Source organism: Megachile rotundata, chromosome 4 (genome assembly GCF_050947335.1).
Source record: "Megachile rotundata isolate GNS110a chromosome 4, iyMegRotu1, whole genome shotgun sequence".
Lineage (NCBI taxonomy): Eukaryota > Metazoa > Arthropoda > Insecta > Hymenoptera > Megachilidae > Megachile > Megachile rotundata.
In genome coordinates this window covers 3,471,252-3,498,590 of record NC_134986.1, presented here as the reverse complement: position 1 = coordinate 3,498,590, position 27,339 = coordinate 3,471,252, and the positions used below count along the sequence as shown (strand labels likewise).

The 27,339-nt window shown below is 30.2% G+C and overlaps 5 protein-coding genes and 1 long non-coding RNA gene across 6 annotated transcripts in view; 3 read left to right on the top strand and 3 right to left on the bottom strand.

The window, feature by feature from the left end:
- LOC100883044 (uncharacterized) overlaps positions 1-11,674 on the bottom strand; it is a 151,359-nt gene extending 139,685 nt beyond the window's left edge. The window contains exon 1 of the mRNA XM_012294425.2: positions 10,855-11,674. Coding sequence (XP_012149815.1) covers positions 10,855-10,939 — 85 coding nt within the window. The 5' untranslated portion in view covers positions 10,940-11,674. The remainder of the gene's footprint in view (positions 1-10,854) is intronic.
- LOC143264234 (uncharacterized) lies at positions 92-6,042 on the top strand. Its single transcript, XR_013037786.1, has 2 exons — positions 92-2,097; positions 2,414-6,042. It is a non-coding gene; the product is annotated as an uncharacterized LOC143264234 (long non-coding RNA).
- A 1,227-nt stretch (positions 11,675-12,901) lies between the features above and the next one.
- On the bottom strand, positions 12,902-19,215 carry temp (protein prenyltransferase alpha subunit repeat-containing protein tempura). Its single transcript, XM_003707165.3, has 3 exons — positions 18,695-19,215; positions 16,001-17,277; positions 12,902-13,750 (listed from the first exon to the last, which is right to left on the bottom strand). The coding sequence occupies exons 1-2, from the start codon at positions 18,769-18,771 to the stop codon at positions 16,065-16,067; spliced, it is 1,290 nt and encodes a 429-aa protein (XP_003707213.2). The 5' UTR covers positions 18,772-19,215; the 3' UTR covers positions 12,902-13,750; positions 16,001-16,064.
- Positions 19,216-19,403: 188 nt separating this feature from the next.
- Positions 19,404-21,149, top strand: LOC100876558 (Tubulin binding cofactor A). The gene is made up of 2 exons (XM_003707193.3): positions 19,404-19,731; positions 20,752-21,149. Exons 1-2 carry the CDS (start codon positions 19,602-19,604, stop codon positions 20,976-20,978), a joined length of 357 nt encoding a protein of 118 aa, XP_003707241.1. The 5' UTR covers positions 19,404-19,601; the 3' UTR covers positions 20,979-21,149.
- A 2-nt stretch (positions 21,150-21,151) lies between these two features.
- LOC100882716 (uncharacterized) lies at positions 21,152-22,895 on the top strand. Its single transcript, XM_003707164.3, has 3 exons — positions 21,152-21,995; positions 22,069-22,273; positions 22,367-22,895. Exons 1-3 carry the CDS (start codon positions 21,152-21,154, stop codon positions 22,488-22,490), a joined length of 1,173 nt encoding a protein of 390 aa, XP_003707212.1. The 3' UTR covers positions 22,491-22,895.
- A 1,674-nt stretch (positions 22,896-24,569) lies between these two features.
- On the bottom strand, positions 24,570-26,795 carry LOC100876448 (U3 small nucleolar RNA-associated protein 15 homolog). The gene is made up of 5 exons (XM_003707192.3): positions 26,617-26,795; positions 25,890-26,472; positions 25,592-25,812; positions 25,086-25,521; positions 24,570-25,021 (listed from the first exon to the last, which is right to left on the bottom strand). The coding sequence occupies exons 1-5, from the start codon at positions 26,704-26,706 to the stop codon at positions 24,786-24,788; spliced, it is 1,566 nt and encodes a 521-aa protein (XP_003707240.2). The 5' UTR covers positions 26,707-26,795; the 3' UTR covers positions 24,570-24,785.
- Positions 26,796-27,339: the final 544 nt, after the last annotated feature.

The window sequence follows — 27,339 nt, the reverse complement described above, 5'->3', positions numbered from 1 at the left end:
GAAGTTCCATTTATCCGTGTGCTCGTTATTTCGGTCTCAATTAGTATTAAGTGATCATGCGCGCTCATGTGTGTGTGCACGTCCGTTCTAGTCAGAAGGTCGTAAGTTCACAGTTATTCCGTGACAAGAAGATTCTACGCAGAAACGATTTCACGTCCGGCTTTGTCGATCGTTTTGGGTTGTACATCCAAAAATAAATTTGTCTTCCTTTGGGAAACATATGGCAACCAAGTGGGGAGAGACCTACCGTTTATTTTTAGGGATTTTGTTTATTTTTAGGGATTTCATTTATTTTGAGGGATTTAGTTATTTAGGGATAGATTAAGAATTTGGGATTTTTGGGATTTTGGGATCTACGAATATGGGAATACAAAGACTTAGCGATATAAGTGTTTGAGAACTAAAAAATTTGAGAATATAGAAATTTATAGGCTAGGGATTTGAGGGTATAAGCATTCAAGAACGTAAGAGGTTATGGACGTTGGTATTTGTGAGTGTTAGGATTAGGGAATTTAGACATATGGCAACGTAGGTATTTAGGAACGTAGGATACAGAAATCTAAGGGTTTGAAGATTGGAGAATTTGGAAATCTAGAGATACGGAAATCTAAAGATTTGGGAATCTGAGCATTTAGAAATCTAGACATTTGATAATCAATAGATTTGAGAATTTAGAGATTTTGAGAACTAGAGATTCGGAAATCTAGAAATGTTCGAATGTAAAGACACGGACCCCTAAAGTTTTAGGGTTCTAAAGATTCGGTGGCCAATACATTTGGAAATCTAGAAATTTGGTAATTGAGGATTACAAAAATCTAAAAATTTTGGGAACTAAAGATTCGAAAATCTACCAATTCGAGGATCTAAAAGTTCAAGAATCTAAGAATTTGGGGATCTAGGAATACGGAAATCTAACAATTTAGTGATTTACGGTTATATAAATGGACAACTATTCCTTTCCAACTTCGCAAACCTCCAATTCCTAAATTCCACAATTCCAATTACAACAATTTTCAAATTATCCAAATTATTCAAATTATCGAAATTCCAAAATTCCTAAATTACTAAATTTTGAAATTTCAACCTAGCCATATTTTCAAATGTTTAAAGTTTCTCAAGAAAGTAAGGTTTGCTCTTGACTGTACATGTATTGAGTAGATCTTTTAAGCCGATTTTCTCGGCTTATAAGTGCATAGTGGTTATTCTTCAAAATTGTAGTTTCACAAATTTACTTTGTAATAACATTCTAATGTTGAATAAACATGTTTTAATATTATAAAATGTCAAAAAGGGAAATGCACTTTTTCTTTAAAAAAGGAACACAAAATTTAATTGTAATGACCTCTAACATTTAATTGAAAGAAAAAATCATATTACTCATAAAGATGAACAGATTTTCAGTTCCAATGGAAAATTACGAACATTTTTTTTATCAAATTAACTTACTGTCAACCTGGATACACAATTTTTATTTGAAATATTTTTTGTATCATTCATTTTTATTAAATAAACTATAGTATGTTGTTTTCGTAATGGCGATGCAACCGAAAAGTGAGTTAATCAATATGGAAAAATAAATAAAAAATATGCAGTATACTTTTTTCCTATATGACTTTATCTTCGAGAAAATTGAATTTGAACATATTTTAGTATTTATAAAAAGTTTGTACACAATGTAGAAAATGATAAAATCAACAAATTGTTCCGTAATTCAACAGTACACATAGATAAAGAGATACATATGATGATTAACATCGCTAAAATATGTTTATTATTTTATTAGGTTTGTTATTTATGTGATCTACATCAGTAATATAATGAAGAATGATTGATAACGAACTTCAGTAATATTAACCCCTTACCCTACAACTACACATCACACACGTGACGCACACTACAGTTGGAATGTAATAAACCAGACTCGTATTTTCACTGCGATTAAATTTTGAGTTCAATTCTAATTATAATTTGCATCATCAAGGATTGCTAAAAGCAAAACGTCCCTAACATTTTAACATTCTTTAGTTGTCTTAATGTTGTGGCAATAATTAGCTAGCTGTGAATGACGGTACTGCCTAGAAAATTATAGGTTAAGGGGTAAATGATTTGATTTATTTAATGGCATTCATGAATTCTCAAAGTAGTGAAAAATGGTTGCACTTATAATTTTATGTACCGTGAACAAATTTCTTGTACAAATACTTCGAAACTGTTTAAACTCAGTTTTTTCGAAAATGAAGTGGCATGAAAAATTGTATTCTATATTTTTGCCTTATTTTCTCATGTAAATTCACCCACTTTTGCATTACAATTTCGAAAACACCTTATATATGTATCCTGTGATGTTGCTATTTCTGTTGCAGAACATGAATGCATATGAAGTAAATAAACAATGTTTTCAATTTTATTTCAGTGACTGTTTTCCAAATTAAATGAATCCAAACACAACCTCGTTTGGATTATTTTTAATTAGGCAATAATTCAACAACAATCACGCTTAACTTACAGTTGGCATGCTGAATTGTAAACAGAGTACAGAGTTCTGCAAGCAATATCTCACTTCAAATATTGCGACGAATTCCGTTCGAGGACACATCATGATAGACTTGGGGAAAATATTTGATATCGTAGAACGTAAATGTGCAGCTACAAGCAAATCTTTGTGATAAAATATATCATATTTTTGATTGACTGTAATATAAAATAATACACTAATACACTATGTAATGCATCGTACATAACCTCACAATACTGTTATGTGACGAGAGATTAAAATACAAATTTCAGAAATTAAAATTCTCAATCAATCATTTGTATCGTATTTTATAATAAGTACAATTATGTAATTAATTGACATTTAATGTCTCTGTCAAGAAGTAATAGCGCACCTTGCCAAAAAATATAGTATTTTTTTTAGTAGAAGTCTACAATAAAATTTTACAATAACAATAAAAACAGTATTCAATAAAATTTCTTAATTTTCCAGTGCGAAAATATTATACCTCGTTCATGACTTAAAATTAAATATACCTCGTTTAAACTATAATCAAAATTGTACCTGGTTTAACTTGACATTTCAATAAATAGCTGATTTCGAGATACAGAAATATATAGAATTAGAAATAGACATTCTGTTATTTTATTTCTATTAAATATTATAAACATTTAAATTTAAAATTGACTAAAAATGATTATATTCTTTATCATCAGATAATCATGTTATCAGATAATGATATCATCGATTATTATGTAATAAACAGTAAAACGATTCTCTGCACTAAAATCATTAACGCAAGGTTTATGTGGTTCCATTTTGTGAACTTTAAGCCTCAAATTGATATGGTATAACCTTTGGTGTTTCGAAACTGTTCATTCAATATGCGACAACCTAATAAATTAGTTCCTGTTTAGAGCGTGCTATAGTCGCATAGATGCCAATCAAACTGAGGTTAAAGTTCGTCCGACAATAATGATGTTCTATATCGGTTCTCCATCTTCCGTCCGTGCTATGTGCACATAAGCGAGATGCCATTCAAATCTTCCAAACAATGTATAATATCCAAAACATATAAAATTAAAATAAATAACAATGAAAAAGATTACTCACTCCGAAAAGCTAAATTTTGAATTTTACAATGTTCATGTATTAGCGTAAATCGAAGGAAAGAAATATTTTTGTGCAAAATGCAGTTGTTATAATGTGAGAAATAAATATTGTATTCGTTAAATTAAGCTTGTTAATTTTAATTAACTGTAGTAAGATAATCAGTTAGCTGTAACTGACGAGTATACCAATTATAGAAAAATGGTAATATTTCGTGGTACGACGAGTATTCTCGCCATAGAAAAAGAAAAATATTTTGTGTTACGACTAGTTTACTAGCCATGGAGAAATGACAATAATCTATGTTAGGAAGAGTATAATCGTCATGGAGAAATTGTAATACTTTCTGCCACTGCGCATACAGTCCTCATAAAGAAGTAGTAATATTTCATGTTACGACGATTTTACCCCTCATGGAGAAGTGACAATATTCTGTGTTACGATGAGTCTACTCGTCGTGAAGAAATTCTAATATTTTGTGTTATAACGAATATGTCATGGAAAAATGGTAATATTTTATGTTATGACGAGTGTGCTTGTCATGACGATATAATAATAATCTGTGTTATGACGAGTAACAAGAGTATACTCGTCGTACGTAATAAATAGTTACCATCGGCTATTCTAATTACAGTTATCGTAGAAACTGAAATATATTCGCAAAAGATGTTTATTTTGAGTTCAAAAAGAAATAAAACGAATAAATAAAAAAGAAGAATAATAATTGTAATAAAAAGACTGTATACAGTGTGAACAAAGAAGTTGCCTGTTTCCCATTCTAACTGTTTTGTTTTCTCACCGTAATTGTCACTACACGACCTCAGATTCACATATTGTTTTAGCCTATGCTAATAAACGCCTCGCCGGGCAATAAGAAATGTAATTCTGCTTAACCCTCATTATACAAACATCTTCAATAAACCGCATTCTATCTTTTTGAATTTTTATTATTATTGGTGTTTAAGCACAAAAATGTAAACAAGTATCAAATTAGCAAATCCGGTTGTGTAATAAAAAACGTTTTGTATCCTTGTAATGACTGTTTTGAGGTAGATTACTCACATAAACCGTAATTTTCAAAATGAAGCAAGTACATTTTTTAACAAAATGCAGATAATGATAATAATTGCTAAAACTTAATGCGTTACTTTTGTTTGTAAACAGTCTGTAATCAAAATAATTGAAATTCCTTAATATTTGCGCAATGGAACTTTTGATGATTAATATTATTCGAAACATGTGTATTTTAGACGTGATGTAAGTTTACACTAGGTTGAAATTATATTTAGCCAAATATATTAGGGTATTTAGCTTTGATAAATTTTAGTAATCCGGATAATATTGCGAGAAACGACAAACTGCATAATATTAGTGACATAACCTCAATATGAGAGAGGATCTGTAGGTCTGCCTAGGTATCACTGCTGACTTCTATAATACATATTATCAACTTGCAGCTTCTAGTTCAGTTTTTAATAAATACTCAACAAAGTCGACATGGTTTTTGTTTTAGTTTCGATGCAACCCCTTAACAATTTTACTGTTATTTGAAAATTAATTACGAATTGTAGTTTGTTTTACAAAACAAAAAATATGGCTGAAAATGATTTCAACGAAAATTATAACTGTGATGCATCTGAACGTAAAGCTGATACATGATAATAAGAAACTAAAAATACTCTTCTAGATAATAACACCGCTAAAATAAAATTCACAATTCCAAAGAATTTTATTATTTTCATTACGTTTATAGGAGTAAGACCGTGAGAATTGATAATAAAAGAATCTTGGAGTCACGATCTAAATATGAAAACAATTCGATCCAAAATGATACAAAGAAATTGAGAACAAGAATAACCGAACAACTGAAATGCTATTTAATTAAAGATTACAATAATTCATTACTTTTGAAATTGTGGTATAATACAATATACCCTTTGAGTATGATACAATATTTATTTTTATTATCTAGTATTTTAGACAGTATAGATTATTCAACTTCACAAAATACAAAAAATTAATCTATTAGTACTCACAAAACTATTATTTTCAGAAAAATTGAACATTAACCTGACATAATTATATGTATATGTTATATAAAATTTATAAAGAAATTTAAAAAATTTACGGGGTTATAGTTATAATTCTATGAACATGCACTGCAAGTAATAAACAATAATTTAGGCTTGCATATTCTGCGTCAGGCAATTAAACCACTTTAACCAATAAAAAGAAATAAAATCAATCTATGTATAAACCAGTGTATTGTAGATCATTCTAAACCTAGAGACTGTCCACTAAGCCACAGTTTCTCTTCAAAGTCTCAAACACTGCAGTCTTTAATTGCATAATTTTTATGATATTTCAATATTTAAAAAACAAACTCAATTTTGTATGCCATAATTAATGATCTAATAAAAATTAATTGTAAATCGAAATTTGGAAGGTATTTTATTCTAGACTTCTGACATCTTCCAATATCTTATAAATATATCAAATATCTCCAAATGCTTAAATTTCGAAATTCTTGAATTTCCAAAATGCTAAATAACCAAATTTCCATGTAATCAAACTTAAAAATTCCTAAATCACCAAACTTTTGTATCTCGAAAACCACAAATTTAAAAATTTTGAATTTGTAAATACACAAGTTTCTAACTTTCAGATTTTCGAGTTTCAAAGTTATGAAATCCTCCAAATTCTTGCATTGCTAATTTTTCAAAGCTTCCAATTTCCAAATCATCAAATTATCAAATTTCCAAATTACTAAATTACCAGATTGTCAAATTACCAGATTGTCAAATTACCAAATTATCAAATTATCAAACTTCCAAATTACCAAATTACTAAATTACTAAATTACCAAATTTTTAATTACTAAATTACTAAATTACCAAATTATTAAGCTATCAAATTACCAAATCACCAAATTACCAAATCACCAAATTACCAAATCACCAAATTACCAAATTACCAAATCCCCAAAACCCCAAATCCTCAAATCTTCAAATTTCCAAATCCCCAAGTCCTCAAGTCCCCAAGTCCTCAAGTTCCCAAATGCTCAAGTCCCCAAATCCCCAAATCCCCAAATTACCAATTTCAATTTTCCAGTAACCAAAATCTTCAAGTTTTCCAGTTCAAAACATTCCAATTTCCAAATCCCGAATTGCCAAAACGCACGAATTGCACATCCACCAGATAAGGCAAATTTCACAATTTCATACTTGAAGAAACCTTTCCCCTTCAGTTATAATACTCCTATTATTCTAATCCTTATCTTCAACCAATTCAAATAAGTATTTCTTTCACAAACAATTTGCTGGCAACCTTATTACTTTCAGACGAACGCATATTAATGGATGCATGAGTAATTTGTTTGCTGAAAAGCTTAAGGATCTCGGCTTAGATTTATAATCTTCAAAGGCTGTTGAAGATCGCTGAAGCTACAGTAGCTGTTATCGCATAGATACATTCAAATAAAGCACTTCTTGCAAACACTGTAAAGGTCTCTTGTCAGCCATCGCTGCGATAATCTCCTTAAAGGATTTATGCCGGTTTGACGAGCCTCGATTGTTATTCAACCAAAATTCACACATTCTCGAGAATAAATGAAGCTTGATGTCCCTTCGAACTCTGTTACAGTTGGTCAATGAATAAAAGATCAGAGGGTGAAAAAGAGAGTGAATCTATATGTGGCTAATTGAGTAATAGGTCAAGGTTCAACAATTTTCTATCGTCGTAGCTGATTTTTGCCCTGATCGAAGTCTGGTTATAAAATTACTCCGATAACTCATTCTTTACTTATTGGTTTTGACGATAAATGTTTCGATAGAATTTTGTTATTTTTTTATGGAAATATTCATTTGCAGATCTTAAATTTGTAATCGCATTCTTATATTATATAATTATTTTTGAATGTGTAAGAAATCTTATTATTCATCAAGACCTTCATTTAACCATCATTGACCGTTTATGTATCTTCTCTAGAATATGGATCATTCATAGGAATATTTTCAACAGGAAATTTTGTAAACTGAAATTTAAACTTGCAATCATTTAATAATAATTAATAATTTTAACCTTATTGTACATTATATACATATGTCTCTTATAAATTTTAACAATGTTCCTTGATAAAAATGATGTAATATAATATTGAACAATTTGGTCTTTGTATTTTTTAAAACCGATTATAATAAATGAATGACTCCATTATATTTGACGCTAGCTTTTTAATATATCTTTTTATTTACTTTACGGCCATATGTGCATTTGTTAAAGTAAAAATAAATCTTAAAGCATCAATTGAATAAATGTCATCTATTCATAAAAACAATATAACTTTTTGGCTAACCTAATATTTTATAATCAAGGAAAGTAGCCAAACATGGAATGCTATTTTGTTTTTCGAATGTCGTTCATACGAAAAATAAATTTAATTTAATTTGGTAAAAGATGAATTATTCGCAACAAATATAAAATTTTTATTAGCACACAGTAACGCGTTAAAACAGCATTAAGTGAACATGGAACAGATATCATATGTAATTCTAATTTTGCACACATTTTTACGAGAAATACAAGAAGTTATTTTATTCTTCTTATTGATTTAGGCTCTCATTTTCCTCATTGTTTATAGCGTTCATTGATATAATCATATTTTTTAAGAAATTAAATGAAGAAATAGTTATTTGTAGTAATCAAATTAAACATTTGATCCGCAACTCGGCCAAAACATTTCGAATAAAGGGAAAAAAAGATAATAAATATAAATAATCAGTAATTAAATGTTTAGTTACTTAAATAATATTGAAATATGACAAAATAGGACTACTACCGAGTGTTTATGTTTAAAATTTTATAAAGTTAGAAGTATGTATTCAACTCACAAATACTTCTGAATATTGCAAGTAGATAGATAATAGTAAAAAAAGCATGATAAAAGAATGAAAAGAAGGAAGAACGCATGACATTTACGTACCGTTAAAAAATTATCGAAGAGCTGCAAAAAAGCTCTTCGTATTTTCCCTATACAACAGCCTATAACCGTTTAACAGATGTTCATCTCTTAACGTTTAAAAAATGGTACTATTTCATATCTTACCAATTTTCTTTGGTAACAAAAATGATTAAAAAGTTACACATTTAATTGCGCGAAAAAAATATGTAACTTTCCATTTGGTGCAAGAAGAAGCAAGCTCAGAGCGTTAATTACCAAATTATAATTATAACGCGATAAACTCTTTCTATATTGCCATTTTTAAACGCACATTAATGGCACTTCTTGACCTGTATAAAGATGTATGAGGATTGTAACGACACCAAAAGAAAATGTATTTTAGTCGATCCAAAAATATGGTAAAATTAGGTTAGATTAGATTAGGTTACGTTTAATCTACTCATATTAGGTTGGATTAAAGTCTATTCATAGTAAGTTAGATCTATTCCTATTAAGTTAGGTTAAATTAGATCTGTTTATATTATGTTAGATTAGATTCATATTATATTAAATTAAATTAGATCAGTTTATATTAAGTTAGATTAAATGAGATCTGTTCGTATAATGTTCAGATAGATTGTATCTACTAATATTTTGTTAATATTAGGTCCGTTTATATTAGACTAAATTACATTTACACTATTCAGATTCAGTTGGATTAAATTAAACAAATTCGTATTAGAATAGATTAGATTAGTACGATTCATTGTGTGTAATGTTCGGTTAGAATTATTCACATTAGGTTAGGTTTGGTTACTACTTATATTAGAAGATGATCGTGCTTATTGTTAGTACAACTTAATATAATATCCATAGAAATCAAAATATACTTTCTGAAGTGAAAAAATATAATTTCCTTTCATACATGACTCTCAAAAGTAATTTGTGTTTTTTTTTTTATAAAACTATATTTCATTGAAAATATAGTAAAGTTACTTTTATTATTAGCGAAATTAGTGAGATGTAGTATATACCACTTTACCAGTTATTCATCATTTGTATTTGTACACCGTATAGATTATTCGTGAATTTGTTACAAAATTTGTTTGTAATATTGTAGAAAGAAATCACTGACAAACTTTCATAACATTTTGTACCTCGTTATCAAATTTTAAAGAATAAAAAACTTGCTTAAAGCTTTAATAGTTTTCACTTTAAAATGTGATGTATGTATGTATGTATAAGACTCCGATGGCGCCAAATTTAAATTTTACATTAAAAGTTAATAGTTTATAATCTTTTCCTATCTTTAGCGAACAGAAAAAGTTGAACGAATATTGTTACGTATTTCTTATTTATTTCTGTACAGCTATTGTATGTAACTATTCATATACTATTACATTAAATATTGCTAAATGTATATATGCGTAAATATAGTTAAAAAGGTTTCTCTCACAAAAGTTGCAATCTCCACTTATTTACCATTTTCCTTATTTAATACTCAATATAAATTATATTCACAATCATATAGATTTCATAAGGTTTATCTTCTATTATTAACATATAAAAAGTCCATTTCTAATCTTCAAAGTGGTGTTTTATTTTTCGTAGCATGATAACCTAACACGAATCACACTTCTCATAAAAAAATAAGAGAGTTTAAGAAAAGAATAATGTAAAATTAAATTTAATTTTCTCAAAATTCAATAGAAATATTCAATTACTTGAACAGTTAAAGAAAACGTGAATTTTATTTCAACTTTTAAAGTACGAGACAGCTGAAATTTGTTTTCCTAAATACAAATGTTATGAATTTTAATATACAGTTTGTATAATATTAAAATATCAAAAAATACACATTAAGAACCATTTTAAGGAATCTACAGATGAGACCGCACTATCATTTACATTTTAGAGGTAGGATCCGTACTTTAAAAGTTAGTATATTATTAACCAGTTAAGTGTGTTTGACGACTATATCCGTCATGGAAATGTGGCAGAATTTTGTGTCATAACAACTATATCCATCATGCGTGAAATTTTGTTACAATTTGATACTTAAATCGTAATTTTCGCGAAAACTAAATTATATTCATATTACATTGTAATGTGTTTAAAATGTTTAAAGATCAACACGAAATGAAATAAACAAATAAAAAGTGTAAATGATTTGAGATAGATTCATAAATTCTTAAGAGCTAACTCGTCATCGCTTGATTATCGCGACACACACTGATGCGCGCTTTGCAAAAAGATCACCACAGTTAACTGGTTAAATAACATGATAATTAGTAAATGAACATTGTCTTACCTGTATTTGGCAGGATCTGCATTTGATTCTGTTTCGAAAAGCCTTGAAGATTATCTGGAATCGCGGAACTAGTCTCAGACGCCATGAAACCTCACTTCCGAGAAATACTCGATTTCCGGCAAACGAACAAACGAAAAAAAAACTTGTCCGACCCGCCAGTGCACGTTCAACGTTGCTTCTTTAACGTACCGCACTAGTGGAATTTCTGAGGATGCCTATCGACCGCCTCGTCGTGGCACAATCGAATCAATCGGCCAATAGAAGTATTAGGGAATAGTCACGTGCGAGATTCCAATAATATATTAAGAGTAAATCGTTAATAGTACCGTATCCGAAACAGTAACAAAACTTACCGCGGTTCTTGATTAATCGAAGACCACATATTACCCCATTCTCGAAAACTACGTTATCGATTGATCGCACATGGTCAACGACAACATCTGCGATTATTGATCGATTTTCCACCATACGCGCCGAACAATAACCCACCAAGGTACGTGAAATAATGCTACTGCCACAAAATATATTTCAAGTAAATTAAACAATGCTTGTTCGAGACTAAAATACAAAGTGATGATACAGCTAACCAAAACTTTGAGATTTTATATTATTTATATAAAATTTTCAGAAGACCGAATTAAGTTTTCAAATTTGCAAATCTTCAAATTCCCGAACACATAAATTAAAAATTTTCCAAGTATACAATTTCCCCACTTTCAAATATTCAAATTCGAAAATTTCCTAATACCTAAATGTCAATATTTTCAAACCCCTAAGTACTTAAATTCTAAAATGCACAAACTTCCAAATTCATAAATTGTGCTCTAATATTCAAATTCTAAATTTCAAATTTTCAAACTCCTAAATTTTGAAATTTTAAAACTTCGCACTTTCCAAATTCCTAAATTTTGAAATCTTCAAACTCAAATTTCAATTTTTCATTTTATTAAATTATCAAATTCAAAAATTCCCAAATTTCACAATTTCTAAATTTCTATATCCTTACATTCTAAAATCCCAACTCTTCAATATTCAGATCTATCCAAACATTTTAACAATTTCAATATAATATGGTGGCCAGTACATAATTTTAATAGGAATTTTGTAACTCAAGTCTCTTGTAGGTTAAACCCACCAGTGCAAATAACAAAATTTGACAGAACTACAAAAAACACTGAAATAATTGTGCAGAATTATAGCACACATATTGACAAAATAAAATCAAAATTTAAACTATTATAACATGTACTTAATTGTTTTAACTACACAAATAGCTAATTTAATGTTGCTTGGTGAAAAAGTAATAGATTCGTAAAGTAAAGTCTAATTTTGCGATAAAATAACTTTAAAAACAAATACTTTAGAATTCTAACAAAGAAATTAAATAAAAAATATTAACGAAAACAGGAAAATACGGTTAACACATTCACTGCGAATTCGAATCGATCAGTGATGGGTAACTGTACCCGCGAGTAATGCTCGATATTCAGAGCACGGATGGGACTATAGGACTTAAAATTTCATACAACTGGCAATATAGAAAGAGATCCACCATTTACAAATTTGAAGATTTTAAATTCGAAAATTTGAAAATTCAGAAATTTGCTAATTTGAACATTTTTAAATTTGCAAGCTTCTAAATTGCAAAATTCGAGAAATCGAACATGTATAAATTTGTAAATTTGCAATCGCGAATCTCTGTTCACTTAATATCGGAAAAGCGGCACTAATGTACGCAAAAGTCCATGTGAGAGAGAATTCACTCAACTAGTAATATAGATCTAGTGGCAATTTGTAATATGTATTTTGTAAACACTGTTCTCGTTCGATTGTTACGAATGGGAAAATGAATTCGATGTCGTTGTTGTGCACACTCGAGCCCATGAATCACGAGCTCTGCGGCGAACACTTGTATTGCCCATCACTGACCTTGATGAACATCACGAATTCGCGTCAATTATCACTAATTATTATATATCTTTAATAATATCTTGTTTATTTCATTCACGCGGGAGACATCCTTATCCTTAATGCACAAGAAACGTCATAGTGTGTTCATTTTTTTTATTCACTGCATGCCGTTAATTTTGAAAGTTGGAGGTTATTAAATGACAAAGATTATACAGGTTCTTATAACGCGAAAGTTTATGCACATACGATTTAGAACTTTTTGTAAACAAAAGACAAAACTGTTGACAGGATTTACTGAACTTTATTAACTTGTAACAATGAAACGGAAGTTATAGAACTTTGTGGCCAAAAATTCTGACGATCGCACACGCTCAACAACCGTTCCGGGTAGACTGACAAGTTCAGTCAAAAGTCTAAAAGTTTATTTTTGGTCAGATTGTCGTGCCAAAGAAGGACAACGTGGCCAATGTCGCATATGTACGTAGTCGCGTCAAAACAACTGGCCTGATGATGTAAAATGGCCTGCATGCAGACCTCGCTATTCTAAGGTGACTAAAAACATACGATTACAAAACTAACATCTTTTTTTTTTCTCGAACTTTTATCAACATCCCACTATACATATTTGTCTTGCTATAATACTTCCATATAGCCTCAAAAGACACTTTTCTTTTGTATCACGCAATTATAATTAATATTCTCCTGAATGGTGGACAGCATTTAGAAAATCAAACGCTGATCGATTCCTTGCCTTTGATTATTACGACGTAAATGTCATATCCAGTCATTTTAAATTTCTTCGAACGATACACCATAAACGTTTCAAAAATAAATATTGATACTCATTCCATCTCGTCTACATTACAGATTAAATCTTACGTATTGGAACGGCGCTATCATTTATCGCCGTGCGAATGGGTCACACGAGAGAGCACTAATGAGAGATACAATTCATGGGTAGTACACGCCTAGGAATAACATCTGCCTGGAATATAGAATAACAATTATTGTGTTATTTATACACAGTTATATTAAGTCTGCCAAAGAGTTCTGTTTACATATATGGAAACATATAGCTAATACTTGCTATTATTGTGCTCATTTATAGAACATATTTATACACAAATTATAACTGATGAATGTAGTGAAATATTACTCATTCAGTACTATTCAACTGTTTACTGATAATTTTTCAAATATAGTATTCAAATATTCTAGAAAATATAGTCATCGACCTTCAACTACTTTCTTAAATGAGACTTATTTTTCTAATTCAAATCTCCACTCCCAACCTTTCAGATCAATGTTAACTAGTAACTTTGAAGATTCATATCTTCTGTATTAGATGATACAAATTTTGTTTGGTAACTAGTTCATTACTTCTTACTAAAACTTGAATGCAGTGATATAAATGGACCTTATCAACTGTCCTGTTTGTTCTATTGATATTTATAATAAATTACTTGATTAAATACGAAACCGTCATTTTAATGATATTCATAGTACATTCTCTGCTAAGGCTTGCTTTCGGCTGACAATAATTTTCTGGAAAATTATAACTAAGCATGATGGATCATGTTTGAAACTGACTTAATTAGAATCCTGGTGTCAAACAAACTCTTCCTGAACATTAGCAAGTATAATGCTATCTGACTTGCATCTCAAGATAGTCCCATAGTTTCCTCGTATATCTTTAATAACATCTATCTTTAACAATAAATAAAATCTATGATTTAGATGCAATCATAGATCCTTTGTTACATTGTAATGATCATATAAATCAACTGACTGGTACTTGTCAATAAAATTTCTGACTTGTAAGATACTTTTCTATTTTCAAACATGTTAACGCTTTTTGAAGTATCATATTTCTTTATTTCTATTTCACTTGGAACTTGCATCCACTATCTAGTTTCTACATTGTAAACACTATAAGAAATAACTAAAGATTATTCAACACAAATTTTTTAGTATACTACTTATACATCTGGTCAATCGATAAATAACATTAATCGTGCACTCTCTAAACATAACATAATTAGAAAACAGAATTGCTCATGGTATATTCTAATAAGAAGTTCTTGATAAAATTAATACGAGTACATGAAAAAGAATGATCTGACATCCTTTTATATTCTATCATCCACTTTATATGTCATGATTTCATAATATTAATGGTGTCCCTAGACTGTCAAGTCTTGCTAATTGACTTAACTATGTAATATAAATTAATTTATAACAATTAATATATTAAAAAAGTAATCTTCCCATATATAGTAAGTAAATAAATTTTACACATGTAGTGCAAATTGCACTTATATAACCAGGTTTGAACACTACAGTTTACAGCAAATATCTTGTTAGTAAAGCAAAACAAAAAGTATGGCAACTTTGTGTTCATGCATAAATCAGTAATTATTTAATATTACAAATATGAAAATGCTAAAAATTTCATACTTGCAAAATAGCATTACAAGACATAAGTAACTCAAATTTACTACTTAACGCAGAATTGGTACATATAAATTATAAATGAAATCTCATTCAGTGTAATATACATTTTTTAAATTTATTCATTTATGAACAGTGAGTGCAGTGTGTAGATTTACATTCCTCTGCATATAGCCTGCTGATAAGAGACTGACTTACTTCATCAAATAATATGCAACAATGAGAATACAAGAAAATTTATAGTTGAATACAAATACAGGAAAGCCAAATTCTTATAAAAAAATTATCTACATTTTGAAAACTTAAAATTTATACTATTAAAAGCACTATAATGTTAGTCATATGTTAAAAAATTTTATAAATAGAACATGTATTTGCTTTTATTTACTGATTAAATACTTTAAACCTACTGTAATTTTTTATGAAGAAATTCAAAAGTATAAATAATGAAACTATTATATATTTATAAATTATGAATAAATAATGAAATAATTGTTCTGATAATTTAAAATTCATGCTAACTTATGTAGCATGCACAGTAATTTTCCAACTTCTGATGTCATATTAGGTTTTTAATTTCATTTGAATTACATTCTCTTTCATGTATTTGATATAGGATTGTTTAGGCCTAGTTATGTAATTATGGCACAAACCATTTACAAACACAAATGTAGTGATCACTATTTATAATCTGCTCATAACACATTCAAGAGTAAAAAACTGCAATAGCTTAAAAATGGACAGAACTTTCTGGCAGATCCGGCGCATCTCATAATGTACATACCATTTTTTCCTTCCTTTTCCTTTTATTTTACCGAAAGTTATCATTTCACCTGGGACTAACAGAATCACAATCTAACCTCAAACCCAATACTTTTCAGAAACTTGAGAAATCTTTCTACAAGCATTTTTTCATGTTCATCTCGTTTCATCGCAAGATTGGTGATCTTTTCGGACGAGGCACGGAAAGCTTGCACGAGAAAATCATGGTATAAAGTCACATCGTCGTTCGCCGTGACCACCATTTTCTCAACATCTTTCGTTCCCATCGATTCACTCTTGACATCGTGTTTGTCTCTACAGGTGGAATGTTTCCCATAGGTTGCAATAAATCGAGCAAGAATATACGCAAGGAACCTGCGATGACACCAAAGAGATTCGTGGCCGTAGTACATGCAAATACCGCTGTCGTTCGCGCGACATTCTTCCAACCAGTAAGACAAAGCACGGAAATACGTTTGTTGTTCTGTTCTCAAGGACGTTGATCTCAATTCCGCGTTGGTCGTGTAAAACAGCCTCTGTAGTTTATGAGCGTCCTCCGTATCACTGATGTTAGTTTTAATGTAAGCAAACAGTTCCTCTATATGTTGTTCACCGACATCGGGACACTTTCTAAACGGTTCCCTCGACGGTTCTTTCAACTCGAACATGTACTTCCTCAGCAAAAACTGTCGATAGGAAAGCCCGCTGTAGTCCGACACGTGTCGCTGACACCAAGCAAGGGAATTCTTCCATTCGGTTTCGAGCGTCGGATAAGTGAATCCCCGCGATTCACGAAGAGTTATTATATGACGTCTATGGCTCCACGCGTGATAATTACTCGCGTATCTATCTGCGCACGTGGCAGCAATATCCAATTCCGTACATAACGGTGACTCTGTTGGCTCAGGATCGTAACGGGTATCCTTAGCGTTCAATATGTACGACAGTAACCATCGCCTGTAGGCGAATGCCTCGAAACATTTCGGCTTATGATAAAGCACTAATCGCGAAAAAGCGAATTCTTCGGATGCCTCTAATTTGTGACACCTTACTAACTCCCGTCGCATGTTCCAGAACGTTGTCACGTCTGGATTTAATAATAAAGCGCCCAGCAACCATCTTGCTACTGTACTAGGCTCCTCTCGTCTATGCTTATTCTGGCGAAGTTCGAAAAGTCGGCGATATGCGTAGCAGTAAAGCGGTTGCACGCACCACGATGCTAAACCAAGGTAGTCTTCCTGATGAAACACCGGAGATTTATTTTCGTTATCTTCTGCGGGGACTATTTCGAAACTTTTTCTGAAATTACACGGGAATAATGGTAACTTACGTTTCCGCTTAACGAAGGAAGAATCTTCATTGACTTCTATTTTAATGTATCTTTGCAGATCACTAATATACAGGTCTGTGATGACACATGAAAAATGTTAGGTGCAATTACTCAGAAATCTTAAAGATACAAGTAATTAAAGTTACCTAGGAGCTAGGATGTGACTTTGAATCGGGCTGCAGCAGCGGAACAAATGTGGGATTGACTATATAAGCGAAACAACTTTCGTTTAACGGTGTCACTTACGTATTTTAAATTTTCGAATTTGAAAATTTGAAATTTGGAAATTCGATAGTTTGAAAGTTTCAAAGCACAAATTTGAAAATTTGAAACCTTGAAGATTTGAAAAGAAGAGAATTTGGGAATTTTTAAATTTAGGATTTAGAGGATTCAGGAATTTAAATATTCGTGAATTAGGAAATTTAAAAATTGACACTGTTCACATTTCACCGTCGCTCGTGTTGAATCGCGCTTATAAAAAGTTGAATCAAAAAACAATTGTGAATAACCAAGAAATTGATCCTAGGATTTCCACATTGCCATCCACGCAATCACCTTACTTAGCCAACCACATTGGTGTGTAAACTTCTATGCTTACACCATATATTAAACGTATGTAATTTGAATTATTTATACCTTCAAAGTTACTAAATAACGACTCCTAATATTTTACATCGATCATTAGAGACCTATGCAATACTAATCTGCAATACCACATTAAAATCAAAGTCGACCAATTGAGATCGTTCGCAAAAGTTAAATCATCTAATGATTTTTTATATTCTTCAACTATAATATTATTACCATCTACACAGTAATTAATATCTATTTGCATTATCAATAATTAAACTTTTGCTTTAACTATATTTGTATAAGTAATAAAAATGATAAAAAAATATTTACATCGCGATAATATCGAGATATTGTGTAAGGTTTTTGTACTATTATACTTTTAACGTTATGAGACTTTCACTAATTATTTGGATGGTATATTAATAATTTATGTGCGTCATTATACGCATGCATGTAAGCAGATAATATATATATATATATATATATATATATATATACATATATAATCATAAATAATAAGATATAATAATCGCGATGGCGCCAGTTTCCTATCGTTAGATATCAGATACCAACATTACTGACACTGTATTTACCGTGCAAACCTTTTACGAAGCGTCGTATGTATACTCGTGTTTGATTGACACGTATAAAGACAATATTTATAATTTAATTGAGTCAAAATTAAAACATAATGATTATATCGTTACAACATCTACAAAACATGTTAATATATCGAACTTAAGAATTTAAAGGCACATTTCACAGATATTTTTAAAGACTCCGCCCTCGTAATGTATCTAAGAAAACACTCACAGTGACGGATTCTTCTTCACCACATTTTCGATGTCGGAAAGGATTTTCTCTGCAGCCGGAAAAATGTCGTCTTGCATTGTAATCCCGTCACTATTGTTCGTTACATGTCTCGGAGAATCAAGTATAAACTAATACACAATTAACCCTTCTGTTTCTCTTACTGCACCTTTCAATGCAGACACGATGTAGCGTTTTTCTGCGGAAGTGTGGGGGGATACGACTGCGATACCGCTTGAAGTTTCCTGCAACTCTCGAACGTTCGAAATTAAATGGCGCGAAATTATTAATTCTAACTTACGTCGATAACAAATAAAACTTACGTACGATTTATTTTACAAATAAAAATAGTAGTAAATGCAATTGTAAGTAATTCCATCATTATTTCTTCAAAATTACGATTATTTGTACCTTTTGCCGTATGTTCATAAATATATATCGATGATCAATATTATTTTTGTGTGAAGGTCAATGCAAAAAGCTCTGTCAGTTTTTAGTACAGTAATAATTATTTAAATTTTAAATTAAAACTATAAATAGTTAAAAGTTGTAAATATTAGTTTCTACTAATAAATAAATATATAAATATTTTCAAGAAAACATGATTTATCGTAAAATATTTTATGTAAAATACATTTTATACTATTTTTAATATAATATTTTAAAAATATAATTTATAACGCAAAAATGCAATAATCGATTCAAGTTATCGACATTTTCGATAAGTATCATGTCATTAGAACATCACTTAATGGAGTATAAGTCTCCGGCTATAAATCGGTATAACCTATACGACACACGGTTCCTCTTGATTTCTTTTAGCTATTCATCTTGCCTTATAAGGGAATACTTTTTTAATCACTGACCACTTCATTCCCAACATTTGAGGTAAAATATTTAAGTTAAAACAATGTCCGATCCTCGTATAAGAACTCTAAAAATTAAAACTGGAGTAGTGAAACGTCTCGCGAAAGAAAAAGTCACTTATGAGAAAGAAGCAGCACAGCAACGTGAAAGGATACAAAAGTTAAAGGAACAGGGTGAGGATATTTTGAAAAATGTGTTCGGAAGCATGTTAGTCTTTTCAGCTAATTAAATCCTTTCAATAGCTGTGTTATTTGTTTAAACGCTTCCGTATATTTTTCAGTTTATTTTTTTAAACGTTGAAAGGTTTAATTTTTCAGAAAACCATGTAAAGTCTATCTAATACAAATGTGTACAGTAAAATTTTTACCTAAACAGCACTATCATAAGAACTTTAGTTAATTCAAGTAGTGCTATGAATTTAATAGTATATTGTTTTTATAAACATTACTATATGGATCTAATTTGACAAATTATTTATTTTAAATTTTGTGTGTTCTGTTTTTATATTTTAATTTCATATAATTCGAACATTTTTAACGGAATTTGTATTAGGTAATAGTAAAAGCCAAAGTATCATTATAAATTTTCTTTGCATCTTAAAACATGTGAAACAGATGTTCTTATTGTATTACAAAATAATTGTCAGAAAAAGAATACAAAAATTTTGCAAACAGTCACTGTCGCAAATTAAATCCTGAAGGGAATAAATCAAATATTCATGAATACTAATAAAGTTCAAAATCTTTGTTTGAAAAAGCAATCGTAAATGTGCATTCTTGTAGGGTGTTTCGTGATCTATCAAAGAAGTCTGTTGGATATAGCTGATCAATTTCTGTTAATAGTAATTTGCATCTGAATAAAAATTTTATGTGTAAAAATTACGTTGCCCTAATAACCAGACTATTTTCTTATGTTCATTCAGCATGTATGGTATTCACATCTGAAAAGTAGTTTTTACTTTGATTAAGCAGTAACTAAAAATTTGTGCACAATTCATTGTAAAGACCATTTGATTACCTTATTTACCCAGCATTCTTATGGTATTGCTAACTATGTCAAAATTTTACCATATATATTCATGCTAAACAGATTCTATATTACTTATAACAATGTTTATCAACATACTCATGTACACAAAAGTATACAAATTTTTTTTTAAGACAACTATTTTCAGTATCTTATTTTTGTTACAGATAAAGATGGATATGATATAAAAAAACAAGAAGAAGTACTTCAAGAATCACTCATGATGGTGCCAGATTGTCAAAGACGTCTTGTAAAAGCATTTGAGGAACTTAAAAAAATTTTGGATACTGAACAGGATTTAAAAGAGGTTGAAGATTATATTGAAGCAGAAAAAGTATTAAGAGAAGCAGAAGCTCAACTTCCTAAAGAAGGAGAAATAATGGAAATGTGTTAAGAGACAAAAGCCTAATAATTTTGTTAAGACATCATAAAAAGTTATGAGAAATTATATTTTCAGCTAACATACAATTTGTAAACGAATTAAAATACTTATTTAATGCATTAAGAGAGCGAGTAGTATTAAGGTACTTTATATTTTTCCAAATTAAACGTTAATTTTGAATAATTATGTTTAATGATCAAAGTTTCTTGAAGGGTCCTACACAAAGCTGTATGGACCCATCCTATAATGTATATACCCCAATGAATCAAGGTATTTATAATACAAGTTGTAACGTAAATGTATACCAAAATTATATTTATCCAATTGGTACGACCTTTGATAATACTAATGAGGATCCTACATTAGTAATTAATGCAGCCAAACGCCAAACTGATGAGCAAGATATTGAGCAATTTCTTTTAGAAGGTGAAGAAACTAAAAATATAAGTGACCAGAGAAACAAATGTAAAAAATCTAAAATTGCAGTTACTAAAAATATTATAACGTCAGTATACAAATTAAATGAAAAGTTAAAAACAATTTGTTCAGAACTTAAAGATAATCAAAATTTGTCGGAAGAAGAGTGGCAAGAGAAAGTAAACATTTGTAATACAGCAAAAGAAGAAATTGTTAAACTATTAAAACCTATTCAAGATCCACATTTTTTGAGTCAATTAAATAAAGACTTAGAAAAGCGTAAGAAGAAGCGATTAAGAGAAAAAATTAAAAGGGAGAAATGGAAAAATGAAAAATTAATGAGGATGGAAAACAGAGCAAGAATGCATGCTCACATTGATTCGTGGATTAGAAAGAAACAAGCTGTAATAGAAAAAGAAAAACAAGAAGAAAGTCTGCGAAAAGATGCTGATATGATTCTATTTGATGTAAGAGGAAAACGAAATGATGCAAGGAAATATCTTGGATTGTTGCAAGAATTACAAAATTTGAGAAACGTTAAAGTCAATATTGCCAGAGCACGAGGAGAACATTTATCTGCAGCAGCTGACGAAGCATTTAATAATATTATTGGTATTATTATAATGCTAGTTGCTTTTATTAAATATTTTAAGAATTAAATTGACAAATGCTTTTTTATTTACAGCTAAGTTATCAACACAGTGGTCAACGCTCGATCACGAATATTCCATAGAAGAACAGGGTTTGAAGTTAATGTTAAAGACTGACAACGAAAATAGAATTGAAAAGCAGAAAAAAAACGTTTTCGATGAATGGGAAAAAGTATTATTTGGAAAAAAAATGACATCTGATCAATATAGTACAGATTTAACCGGTTTTATCGCTGTAAGGTAAGAATATTATTGTTATTAAATAGTTTCTAGTAGATACTAACTAGATACAAACATTATAGTTTTACAATAATATAATTATTTTGTATGTAGATCTGCTTGGGATAAGTATATAAGCACCGATAGTGATGCTTCACCAATTCCAATTGGATGGGTGATGCCCAATAAACCATCCTCTGCTGCCTGGCAAAAAAGTCTTAAAAAGGAAGTTTTATGAAATAAATTATACAATTATAAACTCTGATTTATGGGAATAAGTAAATTTGATACACGCCTTAATAATTTATATTGTATAAACGTAAATATAGTGAAGTTTTGCTATATGATCCTAAACACGATATTAGAAATGGAAAAGATTGTGAAAAAGCTATATGAATGGTGAAACTACTTCCAACATTTATATTGCAAGTTTGAAAATTTTAAATTCCTAAATTTTTCAGTTCAATACAATGGCAAGAGAGTGTTACTAGTATGCGTGATAGTTTATGTGGAAAATTTACTTAACAAGTCGTATAGAGTAGCATATAGTAAGACTGCACTATAATATGCATTTAGCCATTTACATGTGATGTAGTGTTGTAAGAACAAAAGTAAAAAATTCTCTGGTCGATTATACTTCAAACATGATCGTTTTTAAGTATATTAAGATTTTAGTACATAGGAGCTAACGATTCGTGTCATTCGATATTTATTAAAACTAGTGGATTTTTACCACTTTTCATACAGTGCATAACTTAATTAAACTTTTTGTTTAATAATTTAATTACTAACTTGTGAAACGCCGGTGCTACGCACGGGTAATTAATCAGTTAACCTTGACCCCCTGCGCAGTCCTAAACCATAAAAGATAGACATGCGCAGTAAATTTTTTACAAAGAGGCTTAACCCAAAAACGTTAAATTGACCACTCTTAATGATAACGTAAGTAGTTTTTAAATTGGAGCAATTTTGATTTTTCGAAGTCAAGTGGCGCCATCTGTCCGGCGAACAGGGTGAACTACACTCGGCGGGAACACGGCTTTCGTTAGTTCGCCTATTCTATCGCTAGAAGACGCTACATGTACCGTTTACATAGGAATTGTCTTCCTATACTTTAATAATCAATAAATTAATAACTTTGCAAAATAACTGATTTTAGTGGACTTGATGTTGAATTTGATTTTAACACGTGTTCTTGAATTAAGGTTTGATTATAGAATGAATAGCGAACGATTTTGTTTTTAAAATAAAATTGAACATGGTCAAACGACGATAGCTTTAAACATTAATCATTTGTTCACAAGTACAAATAGAATTCTTCTTGATCGACGACATTGATAACAAAACTCATCTTGACCGATGACTCCGATGATCACCATAGAGCATAGAAATTATTGAAAATGATACGCATATAAATACATCAAGAAAAAAGGAAACAATCTTTTAAAAAAACCGCCACAAATGCTGTTAACAGCGCCATCTAACAACAAACTGCTGAACTATGATGAACACGTGTAAAGTATCCACCGGATTCTGCCGGCAATTAATTGATTACACTTCAACGGTAATTACACCATCAGCGAAGTTTCTCTTGTAGTTCTGCGTATCTCTAGGTGTCGCTGCGTCGAACCTGCTTAAGGGGGCGTTCAGATTAAGCAAATACCTGTCAAAATAGCCTAATGTGAACGACATTTAATACAGCGCAAGAAAGCAACCATTCGATTTATGCATTCATCACATTTTCTTCCATAACTTACAGTTTTCTGCAACTTTTTAGAAGCAAATTAATTGCTACATTATCTTTATTCTCTGAACAGATTTTTATTAGCTTTCTACAAGATACTGTACTACAGCGCACACTAATATGTACACATTATTCTAATAATTCCGACCTAGAATTAAGTGTTAATAATGTATTTATCTTTTAATAAAATATATTAAGTCATTTGATGTACAAAAGTGTTTGAAAATAAATATGAATAAAAACATGTATTTGCAAATTTACTTACTTATAAATCCCATCATTCCGATGCCCAGAAATTGCCCCAAATTTTTAAAAATAAAAAACCGTTTTTGGCGACGCGCGCAAGTAGCGCGCATAAAAATATAAATTTTAATATACATGTAAAAATAATGATCGTAAAATGCTTTCAGTTTCTTCAATAAATAACTTTACAATAAACTATCGGACTTCATATTTTTGTATACTAAATCGCCGCGGTAATTCTGTTATAAATATAAATTTCAATGTAAAATCAATTATAAAACAAAATTGCGTTCTAATGTAGTTCGTAACGTGCGCAATGAAACAGCTTGCTTACGAAAGTATGCATATATTTGCGAAAGTTTTATTTACAGATTTCAAAAATGCCTGTTGTAAATTGGGCATAATGTGTGCCAATACGTGAATGTTATTGCAGATGGTAGTATCCTATTCTTCTTGGCTGTCATTTTCCTTCAGATGAGCCAGATTTGTTCTTTACTTTACAGACTCTTCCTATGATACAAACATATATAATACAATGCATTATATTCATGCTATACTTAAAATCAAATTCTTTTGCGCAGCGCTTGAGGGTTCTAGAATTTGATTATCTTTCACTGGCGCAGGAAGTACAATTTCTGCAGCTGATAATATGATATGCAATTTTCCTTGCAGCTCTGATAACGCTAATATTAAACTCTCTTCTTCTTCTAATTTGGCTGCTAACGTACTGAACATTTTTCGTGGTTCTGCTGCAAGTTCGTCCAGATGATCTTCGTAAATATCTATTAATGATTTGGATATTAATATATTTATGGGTAATAAAAAGTAGAAAAATTAACAACGTACCCATTAGTACATTAGCTACATGTAATAGTACTCTTCCAAATCGAATGCTTCCCACATGTTTATTTAAAAATTTGAGAATATTTACAAGACTTTTGCCATCTCTACCAGCAAGTGCTTGTTTTAAGCCCTGCCTTCTGATAAGCTCTTGCATGAGAGCAACTGTAACATGTGGTGCTTTATTTACCACATAACTCATCATTACACAATCCAATGCTTTAGAATATTGGAATTTCCTTAAGCAAGCATCATGTTTGGACATAATTTCTTTCATTTCCTCTTGGACTACAATATCTACTTGTGGCGTGTGTAAATTTTTCCCTGAACGCCTATATGATACCTTCTTCTTTTGTGGTTTTTCATTTCCTACATCTTCTTCTCTTCTTCTGACAGAAATTAAACCATCAACCATACCAGCTACTATAGTTTCATCATTTGGCTGTAATTACAAATTATATTTAGTACTTTTAAGATATCATTAGTAACATAAAATAAGAATTTATTCTTACACTAATTCCTATACTAAGGACTGAGTTGGGATAATCCAAGGAATGAACAGTTCTATATGTTCCAGAGTCGTAAATTTTGACATGTCTATCCAATGAACCAGACAAAATTCTATGACCATTTGAAGCTATTTTTAGGCATGTTACAGTTTTATGATGTTGGGATATTTTTGCCAGTAGCCTACCACCAGCCAAACCATCCCAGACTCTGATTTCTGTTCCACCTTCATACAACAGTAGAAAATATATAATTTTTTATATAATATTATTTTACACAATAACTATATCAAATATAATATACCTGCAGACAAAAATATTCCACCAGATGGTAAAAACAATAAACTTTCAACAGGAGCTTCATGGCTAACACTAAGAATTTTTTTATTTGTCCTTGTATCATACATGTATATGTTTTTATCATAACCACCAGATAATAATATATCTGTGGAAATAGGGCTAACTGCCCCAGCTCTTATGTAATCTGAATGATCATTAAAAGATGCAGTCTGTTTTTCGGTAGGTATATCCCATATTATTGCACTCTTATCATCAGAAAATGAAGCAATATGATGATTATCCGCAGTAAAAAAAGTTCTATGTACAGCAGCTTTGTGTCCAGAAAAAAGTCGAAGAAGACTTTTTGTATTGACGTCAAATAATTTAATTACTGCTTCTTCTCCACCAGCACACAATAGCCTTCCATCATTACGAAAAGAACCACCATAAGCAGCTTCCTTGAATCTGCTAAGATTTTTTGTGACTAGTTTTGTAATTGGATTATATAGTTGTACTCTCACAGAACATGTTACAGCAAAATAATGTGGTTCTACAGGTGAAAAATCAATATAATCTATTGGTCCAAATTCCTTAACTAAAACGGGAGCCTGTTAAAATAATAATATTTTTATCACTCACAATTTATACACAATCTAATAGGTTAAGTACTGCGCACGTGGGTATCATTAATTAGCTAATATATCGCAATAATAACTAAATTTTTAGTATTGCTGTGGATACAACATACTCACAGTATACTTTTTCCAATATATATTATCCGGTGTTAATTCAGGCCCTGATCTTGCAAATACTTTAGTATTTATCTTTTTGAAGGATGCCATTTCTTTTAAAATGTCAACTATTATCCACTCACTGGGAGATCATAATCATTCTGCGCAATTCTGCTAACTTCAGTAGACTCCCACCAATTAGTACTATTTCATTCCGTGATCATATACTCGGTGAACAAAAATAAGTCAATAAAGAGAAATAACATTTGAATAATGATGGATAAGTTAAACACCCGCGAATTTTCCCATTTTTGATAACTAAATGGATGCCGCGCGAAACATTTCAAATTTAGAAAATTTTAAGTTTTAAAATTCACAGATTTAACAATTTTTAATTTTCAAATTTAGAAATTGAGAAATACACCAATTTTTTAAATTAAAATATTTTAAAATCAAAAAATTTTGAAATTTTCAAATATTATAGTCCCTAAAAATGTTCAGATTTTTAAATTTAGAAATATAGGAGTTTGGAAATTTTTACATGTATAAATTCAGTAGTTTTCTAATTGTAAGTTCAAAATTTGAAAATATTAAAATTCTGAATTACAGAAATTTAGAAACTTATAATTTGTAAACTTCTAGTGCCGCATGTAGAGATCTTTTTTTTTATATGGCCAACTTAAAAAATTATTCATTCTTACAACATCGTCTGTGGCAACAAACTGAGAGCACTATGCTCATCGT

Excerpts from the sequence above, each read along its gene's own strand:
- temp (XM_003707165.3), bottom strand. The coding sequence starts at position 18,771 with ATGCAAGACGACATTTTTCCGGCTGCAGAGAAAATCCTTTCCGACATC. Across the intron at positions 17,278-18,694 it reads GTGAAGAAGAATCCGTCACT|AAAAAGTTTCGAAATAGTCC; the intron begins GTGAGTGTTTTC and ends GTGTAATTTCAG.
- LOC100876558 (XM_003707193.3), top strand. The coding sequence starts at position 19,602 with ATGTCCGATCCTCGTATAAGAACTCTAAAAATTAAAACTGGAGTAGTG. Across the intron at positions 19,732-20,751 it reads ACAAAAGTTAAAGGAACAGG|ATAAAGATGGATATGATATA; the intron begins GTGAGGATATTT and ends TTTTTGTTACAG.
- LOC100882716 (XM_003707164.3), top strand. The coding sequence starts at position 21,152 with ATGTTTAATGATCAAAGTTTCTTGAAGGGTCCTACACAAAGCTGTATG. Across the intron at positions 21,996-22,068 it reads AGCATTTAATAATATTATTG|CTAAGTTATCAACACAGTGG; the intron begins GTATTATTATAA and ends TTTTATTTACAG. Across the intron at positions 22,274-22,366 it reads ACCGGTTTTATCGCTGTAAG|ATCTGCTTGGGATAAGTATA; the intron begins GTAAGAATATTA and ends TTTTGTATGTAG.
- LOC100876448 (XM_003707192.3), bottom strand. The coding sequence starts at position 26,706 with ATGGCATCCTTCAAAAAGATAAATACTAAAGTATTTGCAAGATCAGGG. Across the intron at positions 26,473-26,616 it reads TATATTGGAAAAAGTATACT|GCTCCCGTTTTAGTTAAGGA; the intron begins GTGAGTATGTTG and ends TTATTTTAACAG. Across the intron at positions 25,813-25,889 it reads TGGAATATTTTTGTCTGCAG|GTGGAACAGAAATCAGAGTC; the intron begins GTATATTATATT and ends TGTTGTATGAAG.